The 10,063-nt window shown below is 32.8% G+C and overlaps 1 protein-coding gene across 1 annotated transcript; it reads left to right on the top strand.

Annotated features, from left to right (window-relative positions):
• The first annotated feature begins 484 nt into the window (after window positions 1-484).
• LOC111709528 (serine proteinase stubble) lies at window positions 485-9,435 on the top strand. Its single transcript, XM_023483219.1, has 8 exons — window positions 485-1,155; window positions 2,317-2,371; window positions 3,269-3,346; window positions 4,571-4,717; window positions 5,767-5,871; window positions 6,423-6,452; window positions 6,628-6,724; window positions 9,428-9,435. The coding sequence occupies exons 1-8, from the start codon at window positions 1,085-1,087 to the stop codon at window positions 9,433-9,435; spliced, it is 591 nt and encodes a 196-aa protein (XP_023338987.1). The 5' UTR covers window positions 485-1,084.
• The last annotated feature ends 628 nt before the right edge of the window (window positions 9,436-10,063 follow it).

The raw sequence follows: 10,063 nt of genomic DNA on the forward strand, positions 1-10,063 counted from the left end.
TCGTTAACGATCGTTAACGAAGGGTCGTCGTTAGCGATCATTAACAAAGGGTCGTCGTTAGCGATCGTTAATGAAGGGTCATCGTTAACGATCGTTAACGAAGGGTCTTTGCTAACGATCGTTAACGAAACAACGAGCTTTATAAAAACGATCATTTTGAAGAACGATTGTTTTTAAAACGACCATTAAAAAAAACTGTTAGGTCCTCGAAATCTGTGTTTTGTCACAAAAATCTGTTCTTTATTTGTCCCCAAAATCTATTTTTGAGTTTCTAAAATCTATATGTCCGTTGACCGTTACACCTATTTCAAGTCCCTATTATTTATCTTATCTCCCCCTACTGTCCTCAAAATCTATTTTAAGTTTAAAAAATCTATTTTAATTCCCCAATATCCCAGAAATTCTATTTTATGTCCATAAAATCTGTTTTATGTCCCAAACGTCTGTGTACTGTCCCCGAAATTCCAGTTCTTGTCCCATAAATCTATTTTATGTCCCAAAAATACTTTCTAAGTAAATTAAGACTGTTTTGTAGGCCCCAAAATTCTGTTCTATGTCCCAAAAGTCTGCGTACTGTCCCCAAATGTCAATGTCTACCGTCCCCTAAATGTGAGTGAACTGTCCCCCAAATGTCAGTGTATACTGTCCCCCAAATGGCTGTGTACTGTCTCTGAAATGTCTGTGTACTGTCCCCGAAATGTCTGTGCCCTGTCTCTGAAATGTCTGTGTACTGTCCTCGAAGTGTCTATGTTCTGTCCTCCAAATGTCTTTCTACTGTCCCCGAAATGTCTGTGCACTGTCTGTCCCCATAAATGTCTGTGTACTGTCTATCCCCGAAATGCCTGTGCACTGTCTGTTCCCATAAATGTCTGTGCACTGTCTGTTCCCATAAATGTCTGTGCACTGTCTGTTCCCATAAATGTCTGTGTACTGTCTGTCCCCATAAATGTCTGTGTACTGTCTGTCTCCGAAATATCTGTGTACTGTCCCCCCAATTTCAACAAGTTCTGTTTAGATCTACGGTTCCGAGGGTCAGGCTAGGATAGTGGGAGGACATGATGCTAAGTTCTCAACTCACCCCTGGATGGCAGCACTCATCAAACAGAGCTTTCTCAGTAAACGGATCAGCTGTGGCGGGGCACTTATCAATGAAAGGTATTTTATAACTTTTTACAAATGATTTATCAACTTACAATAGATTAATTTTTCTATTTAAGATGGAAGGCCCAGGTTTTGCCGTTTTCCAATTTTTAAAAGGGACTGTTAAAGTAATTTAAAGTGACACCCCTTCATTAAAGAGTGGCATGCCCGATCCCAAAACGGTAACCCTTTAACCGTTATCTGAGTAATAGTGAGAAAGATATCGTTGTTTTCTATCTAAAAAAAGTGTTGCATTCTGTATTTTTTGGCACAAATCCAAAATCTGCATGTCACGATCTGTTATTTTTTTTGCATAAATTCACAATTCCCATGTCACTCAGTTATTTTTTTACAAACAATTTGAAATTATAAATTTTTAGAGAGAAAACAAGACTAATTCATACATTTTTCTCAGACAAACGTTTAAGGGTTATTGTTGTGAATCAGGCACGTGACTGCTTTATTGTTGTGAATCTGGCATGTGACTGCTTTTTTGTTGTGAATCGGGCACGTGACTTCCTAATTGTTGTGAAATGGTCAAGTGACTGCTTTATTTGGCGGTCACGTGACAGAGCACTGAACTGAGGGCCCTTAAAACTTTAAATCTTATCTTGGCAATTTTCTTGCTTGTCTTGTGGAAATCCTAAAGTTGAATGATTGGAAAGATTTTCAACTTCAAGGATATGATTCTACAACTTTGAAAAGTATCATATATTATGCTTTATGAATCGTTTGATGCTTATTTTGCGTTAGGTACTGAGAACCATTTTCAGGACTGGGTGTCACAACGCATTTGCCTCTGATCACTTAGCATTTATTTCTGCCCCAGACATTTACATTTTGGAACTATAAAGCAATTATTTTTAATAATTGAGAAAATTCTCGATTTTTGAGTGAGAACTTGAAACCTTTGGATCTCGGAGCACTATCTTTCTACTTTTAATCGAAGTATGGATTAGAATTTCCATTTTTCGTAAATATTTTAATATTTAAGATATTGTTGATGTTAATATCTGCATATTTGTAGATATTTAATATTATTTGATCGTCATTCATGATTTGCAGGATTTCCCAAGAAACTTGAGAATTTAAGGAGTACTCACAGTTAACAAATATTTAAAAATTTTGACATAATAAAATAATTGGGTAAATTTTTCTAACATTCTATATTTCTAGGTTTATTATGACTGCAGCTCACTGTGTATATTCTACACCTATAGATAGCATGAAGGTAAAGTTGATGTTTTTATTTTAAAGGGAGTGACCGGCAATGTATGGTAGTTGAACTGAGAATGTAGTGGCAATTTTTTAGGATTCATTTGAGACATATAAAACGTTCTACTGATGTATAATTACTGAGTTTGAGCGCAAATTATAATTTCAAAATCATCCATTTGGGTGGTTACATTTTGAGATTCGATTTTTTTTTATTAAATAACGACTACGAAAAATGTAGTAAAAATTCTACAGTAAACTAATTGGTTGTTTGGGAACAGGTTAAGAAAAGAAAAATTTACATATTATCATCGAAAATAAGGCATCTTATTCAGTTAATGGTTTCTGTAATGTCTCTTCATTCGCAAACATTTTCTGTAGATTTCCTGGAATTTTTGAAAATTTGAAATGACAAATTGAAAAATTTGAAAAAATCTGCGAACAAATTCATAAAGAATAAGAAATTCAATACAATGAAAAATAGATAATTGATTCTAACATTGAATTATTGAGAAAATTTCAATTGAGGAATATGTTCCTAAACAACTAATTAGTTAATAGGTAGAATTTTTACTACATTTTTCGTCGTCGTTATTAAAAAATACAAAATCGATTCTCTAAGCGTAACGACACAAATGAATGATTTAGAACGTCAACTTTGCGCTCAAACTCAGTAATTATACATCATTAAAACGTTTTATATGTCTCAAATGAATCCTAAAAAATTTCTCCACAATACGACTCAGTTCATGACTACCATACATTGCAGGCCACTCCCTTTAAGGGGCTATTTTTTCAACATAAAGCATTGACCTGAGGCTGTTCTAAAGCAGGTTACAATATAAGAACTGCAGTTCGCCATGTCCCCAAAACTCTCTGCCTGTGCTATCCTCTGAACAATTAAATATTTTAGGTTAGACTGGGAGAATGGAATGTGCGCGAGCAAAGCGAGAGACTATCTAAATTATTAAATANAAGGGAAGGGGGGGGGGTGATATTAGAAAGTTGAATAGGATCAATATTTAGTTAAATCCATTGCATTGTACTATTTGTAAATATGTATGCATAGCACAGTACTTACAGAGGGTGTACAATATAATCTGGATGTAAAAACATGACAAGCATGAAAAAAAAACCTTCAAACCCTCAAAATGACAACCTAGCTCCGTAGTTAACTACATAGTGTGTTAAAAAATGAACATTTGGAATATTTTCCGGACACTGCAAATATTTTGGGACACCCAGTAGGCATAAACATTTACTAATGTAAGCAAGGAAGGAATTGTAAACGTACTTTCAAGGGACCCTCCATGAGTTATCAGGTCCGATTCTCGACAGTACCTTTTAAACATCTGTCTCAGACACAAGGAATATATCGTCAGTTTTTATATTTAAAAAGTGTTAAATTCTGTTCGCTTCCTTGTTTCTGAACCATAAATGCGTAAGTCATATTTACAGATAATAATTTATAAATGTTCAGCAAGATAATAATATCTCATTAATCCTTGATAAGAAAAAGGTTTATAGGGTACGGTTGTGACTCAGACATTCCACTCTATACATGGAAGGTTACTTGAGATAACGTCATAGTTCTCTAGGTTACTTGAGATAATGTCATAGTTCTCTAGGTTACTTGAGATAACGTCATAGTTCTCTAGGTTTGTGTAATGTGTATATATATAGCATTGTTATTCATGTTACACTTCGGTTGAATCAGAAACTATAGATCTTGAAACAGGAATGGGGGGGGGGGGGGGGGATGAAAGATATTGAGGGTGAAGGGTGGGTTGAATGTTGAGGGGGGGGGGGAGATTAAATATTGGTTGGGGCTTAAATGTTGGGGGGGGGGGGATTAAACCCCCTCTTTATCTGCCAGAAATGATAAAACGGTTAAAATAAGTCTTAATATTAAATGAAACCAAATTAGAATAATATCATTGAGTCATTGCCACAAACTCTGATTTTAAAGTTTTAACTATTGAAGCTTTACGCCCGCAGGTTGCAAAAATATTATAAAAAAAATATTTGAATCTTTCATTAAACAAAGAATGATTGTGTGTCAGCAAAGTAAGTCATCAATGATAGATTGATAACAACACGGATATAACACTAGATGTCGTCTTTTCAAGATTTTGGAGTTTTTCGTTCACATTAACCCTAAGGCAGAAGCCTACGTTTTTTTATTAATCTATGCCACCAATTATTATCCTAAAAGATTGAAAATTACAACAATAATAATGATACTCTATTTAGTATTGAGAGTAAAGAGATACATCCTGATTATAATCCTGGAACATTTGAGAACGATATAGCTCTCATCAAACTGAACAAAGAGGTGGTTTTCAAACAACATATTGTACCGGTAAGTTAATGATAAACTCATACTTCTGTTTAAAACCTCCCTAACAAAATGTAAAAGAAAATAGAGATTAAATGCATTGTTTTAATGTAACCAGAATATATTGTTTACCAGAGAATATTGTTTACAGGATAATATTGTTTACCGGAGAATATTGTTTATCAGAGAATATTGTTTACCAGAGAATATTGTTTACCAGAGAATATTGTTTACCGGAGAATATTGTTTACAGGATAATATTGTTTACCGGAGAATATTGTTTACCAGAGAATATTGTTTACCAGAGAATATTGTTTACCGGAGAATATTGTTTACTGGAAAATATTAATTACTGGATAATATTGTTTAACCAGAGAAAATTATTTAATGTAGAATATTGTTTATCGAAGAATAATATCTATGTTTTTTTACCTGGAAAGAATAATTTTTAGATTTGTTTACCTGGAAAGAATAATATTTAGGTTTGTTTACCTGGAAAGAATAATATTTAGGTTTGCTTACCTGGAAAGAATAATATTTAGGTTTGTTTACCTGGAATGAATAATATTTAGGTTTGTTTACCTGAAAAGAATAATATTTAGGTTTGTTTACCTGGAAAGAATAATATTTAGGTTTTTTTACCTGAAAAGAATAATATTTAGGTTTGTTTACCTAGAAAGAATAATATCTAGGTTTGTTTACCTGGAAAGAATAATATTTAGGTTTGTTTACCTGGAAAGAATAATATTTAGGTTTGTTTACCTGAAAAGAATAATATTTAGGTTTGTTTACCTAGAAAGAATAATATTTAGGTTTGTTTACCTGAAAGGAATGATATTTAGGTTTGTTTACCTGGAAAGAATAATATCTAGGTTTGTTTACCTGAAAAGAATAATATCTAGGTTTGTTTACCTGAAAATAATATCTAGGTTTGTTTACCTGGAAATAATAATATCTAGGTTTGTTTACCTGGAAATAATATCTAGATTTGTTTACCTGGAAAGAATAATATCTAGGTTTGTTTACCTGAAAATAATATTTAGGTTTGTTTACCTGAAAGGAATGATATTTAGGTTTGTTTACCTGAAAAGAATAAGAAATTTGTTGGTAGTAAAGCAACTGTGGTTGGTTGGGGGAGAACAGCTCATGGACAATCAACTACTCCCAGTAAACTACAGGTTAGAATATATATCNTTGTCATTGTTATTATTATTATTGTTATTGTTATTGTTATTATTGCTTTGTTATTGCTATTATTGTTATTGTTATTGTTGTTGTTGTTACTAACTATCTATCTATCTATCTAGGAGGGAGAAGATCTATGAAAAGGAGTTTATCTGTGCTGGGTATCCAGAGGGAGGTAGAGACAGTTGTCAAGGAGAGGGTTCATTCTCCATAGCCCCCTCCCCTGAATACGCCTCTGATAACTGCACCTTTTTATTGGAGGGTTCATTGGGTCAGCCTAGTCATAGATATTTATAATCATATCTGAATAAGTATTAATTTATACTTTGTATGGAAAAACTTCTTATATACTAGAAATCAAACCAATAATCGTCTACAATTAATAATTAAAAATCCTAAATACAAGTTAGAACGATGACGAAAGTATTGTTGGTAACCAATCATTGTTATTGTTACATTTATTGCTTTCATTACATTTCTTCTTATTGTTGCAATTATTGCTATTGTTACATTTATTGCTTNGAGACCTTTAGTACTTACCCAGGTAACAAGGAGACCTTTAGTACTTACCCACGTAACAGGATTTGTAATTGTAAATTGTTGCTACTGATATATTATAAGAATGTTCAGGGCACTTTTAAAAGAAATAGTTTAGTTTCAATTTACATAAAATGTAGTGACAAAAGCTAAAAGATGACGAGGATAATTCCTGTGTTTTCTGGTTCCCTGTAACCTGTTTATTTGTTTAGGATGGTAAGGGTACTCTGATCGGCCTGGTTAGCTGGGGTATAGCCTGTGCACGAGCTAAGCTACCTGGGGTCTACACAAATATATCGAATTATATAGGCATTTATCAACATGTAAATTTAAGATTTAATCAAGCAATAATGTTTTTTAGTTTATGAAACAAAAACATAAGAAGTGTAAGAAATAGAGAAAAGGCAAGAGGGAAAATGAGATGATAATAACAATAATAATAATAAGATGATGGGGGAAATTAGAGAAAGGTTGATGGCAGAAAGCGTGTAGGAAAGGTTATAGGAAGGGTTGAACAAAAATAGAAAGAAAGGAAGAAAGGCAATGGGTTGGAAAGGTAATAGGAAGGGGTAAACAAAAATAGATAGAAAGGAAGAAATGCAATGGATAGGAAATTTAATTATAGGAAGGGGTGAACAAAAATAGAAAGAAAGGAAGAAAGGCAATGGGTAGGAAAGGCGCAAGGGATCGATGTATTCAAGAATTTGTCAAGAGGGGTGAGGGGCTCAGTCCCCAAAGCTCCCCCCCCCCTCCTCTTTATACGTCTCTAAAAAAGGCTGTGGAGGAGAAAACAAGAAAAATCGTAGAAAGTTGGGGGGGGGGGGGAGAAGGACGTTTTTAAGTTAACGTTTTTATGCTCAGGTTTAATGGGCTATGGTTCAAGTTTTATTCTACACATTCGTGAAAAGGTTACTTGGCAAAATTGTCATCATATGTTGATAAACTTTTAGACTGGGTCGAGTCTAAACTATAGTGAACTCAAGGTTAAAATCTAGTCAACAAGAAAACAAGAGGCATAGATTAGATAGTAAGCTTTAGAAGTTAAAAAGTCATAAAGTTGCCAAGCCAATGAATTAGCTAGTCTAAAGTTAACAAATAAACAAGTTAGCTATTTAAAAATGAATAAACTAGTCGACATTGAACAATTAAACAAGCTGTGTAAGTGAAGAAAAAAATCAAGAAAAATGTGAATCAAAGACAAAGAAAATCTCCCAAAAATGGGAGTTTTATTCGTTGATAAACTTTTTTGTTCTGACTTCAACACAAATATCATTTGTTCAGGTTGTTTTCAAGATAATTATGCAATTAGGTCTTTTTAAAGATCCAATCACTTTAAGTTATCAAGTCACTTGAAGTGAGTCAGGATATTACCAAATAACATGTGATATATAACAGTGACAGTGAAACATTAAACTATCCAGTCTTTTAATCACAAAAAAGCATGGAGACGACTTTTCTTGCTTTTTAAACTGTAAGACTGTATGTACTAGTCTGTAAATATGCCATGTACTTCTACGATAAAGTAAAGTGTACCAAGACAAAGTGTACCGCTACGAGTTATATCATCTACTAGTTCATTGAATATGCACCACACTAGTAAATACCTTAAATGTGTTCATGAAATATCATGCATAACTAAGCTATGAAATACGGTTTACTAGTTTATGAAATATCATTCATAACTAAGCTATGAAATACGGTTTACTAGTTTATGAAATAGCATGGATTTCAAAGCTATGAAATACGGTTTACTAGTTTATGAAATATCATGCATATTGCTATGAATTACTGTTTACTAGTTTATGAAATATCGCATTTCAAAGCTATGAAATACGGTTTACTAGTTTATGAAATATCATGCATTTCAAAGCTATGAAATACGGTTTTCTACTTCATGAAACATTTAACACTTAACATTTAAATGTGCTAGTCCAAGAAATACCATGTACCACAATATTAAACACCATAAATGTACTGGTCTATGAAATACCATGTACCACACTATTTATCACCTTAAATGTACTATGTTCATAAAATACCATGTACCACACTATTAAACACCTTAAATGTACTGGTCCATGAAATACCATGTACCACACTATTAAACACCATAAATGTACTAGTCCATAAAATACCATGTACCAAACTATTTAACACCTTAAATGTACTATGTTCATGAAATATCATTGTAGCAAAACAGAGGAAAGGGTTCTAGTAGATACATTTTCCATCTGTTTTTCAAGTACAGGGTGTCCCAATAAACATGGGAATTGAAATATCGACTTGAATATCGTCCTTGATAAAAACGTCTAATGTGCTATTCAAACTGTGGTCTACCTTCTTTGTATGTTCAAAATGTACGGAGATTTGGACAGTTTTGTTGATTTTTAATTAACTGAAATCTGGACAAAGGAAATGAGTCTTTGCCACAAACTCGGATTTTTAAATCTCAATTTCTATAAAACCAAATGTCGTAGACCGTAGATATTTCAAACTATGAACTCGGGTGGACCAAACAATGTAAGTTTGAAATATGAAAGTTATACATCAACTGGTTGTTGAGATATAGGTATTATAAAATTGGGGTTTGTGGCAAAAACTCAATTCCTTTCCTAATATCTCCGTCAATTTTGAAAGTGGAAAAATGGTAGACCACCGTGTAAATGTTTTAACTGTAATACTGTAAAATCATGTTTACGAAAGAATCCCGATTGGAACAAAGACGATATATACACCCTGTAGTATAAAACTAACCAAGACTTGTTATGGAAAGTTGATAATTTTCCTTTAATTTCTCCAAACTTTTCATATTTTCTCCTCGGCATTGTTTAGGTTAAGGGAAAAAACTCTTGATATAGAGGAACGGACGGATTTCATTCTATAACATTGTTGAGTATAATTCATTTTTTGGTTTATAAATGTTATTACGGAAGAATTTTCATTTCTAGAAATTAAAACTATTAATTTACCATTTCTGAGTAAATTAATTTTTTTTAAATATATTTTTTTAAGGTTTATAATCGAATTGAACCTTGAGGTTCAATTGTTATAGTTGTAAGTTGATGATTTCTGTACCTTATATATGATGAAGTGGTAGTTTAGTTGGGAATATATATTATTTATTGCTAGTAGCGAATATTTCGCAATAGTATTATAGTTTTATATTAATAGTATCTTATGTTTTGTTATTGTTACTTCATCAATAAATAAATTAATTTTGAAATAAAATGATGATAATAAAACGAAGAAAACAGTGCTAAAGTAACTAAATGTCCACTTAAGGAACTTTTATTTATGAGACCTCCCCTCCCCCACCCCTGGACTCAAACGATGACTGGGGATCAAATTGGAGTTGGCCGTATAAAAATACTGTACAGTTTACATACAGTGATAACTAAAGGGTGAACCTAAAAAAACCACACATAATACAAATTCTTCTCTAATTGTTTAATGCATCATGATTCAAACAGTTTTATTGGATATATTTTACTGGTAACATATATATAAAACTTGGAAACTTTTAGTAGTCTTCCTTCTGGATTTGACGGCCTTCTTTGTCCATAACAGCTTGTAGTCAGTGGGGCAGAAATGCCATCAAATGTCTACATAGAGCCTTATCATCGTCAATCTCTCTCTCATTCAATTTGT

The sequence above is a fragment of the Eurytemora carolleeae genome, unplaced genomic scaffold (genome assembly GCF_000591075.1).
Source record: "Eurytemora carolleeae unplaced genomic scaffold, Eaff_2.0 scaffold959, whole genome shotgun sequence".
Classification (NCBI taxonomy): domain Eukaryota; kingdom Metazoa; phylum Arthropoda; class Copepoda; order Calanoida; family Temoridae; genus Eurytemora; species Eurytemora carolleeae.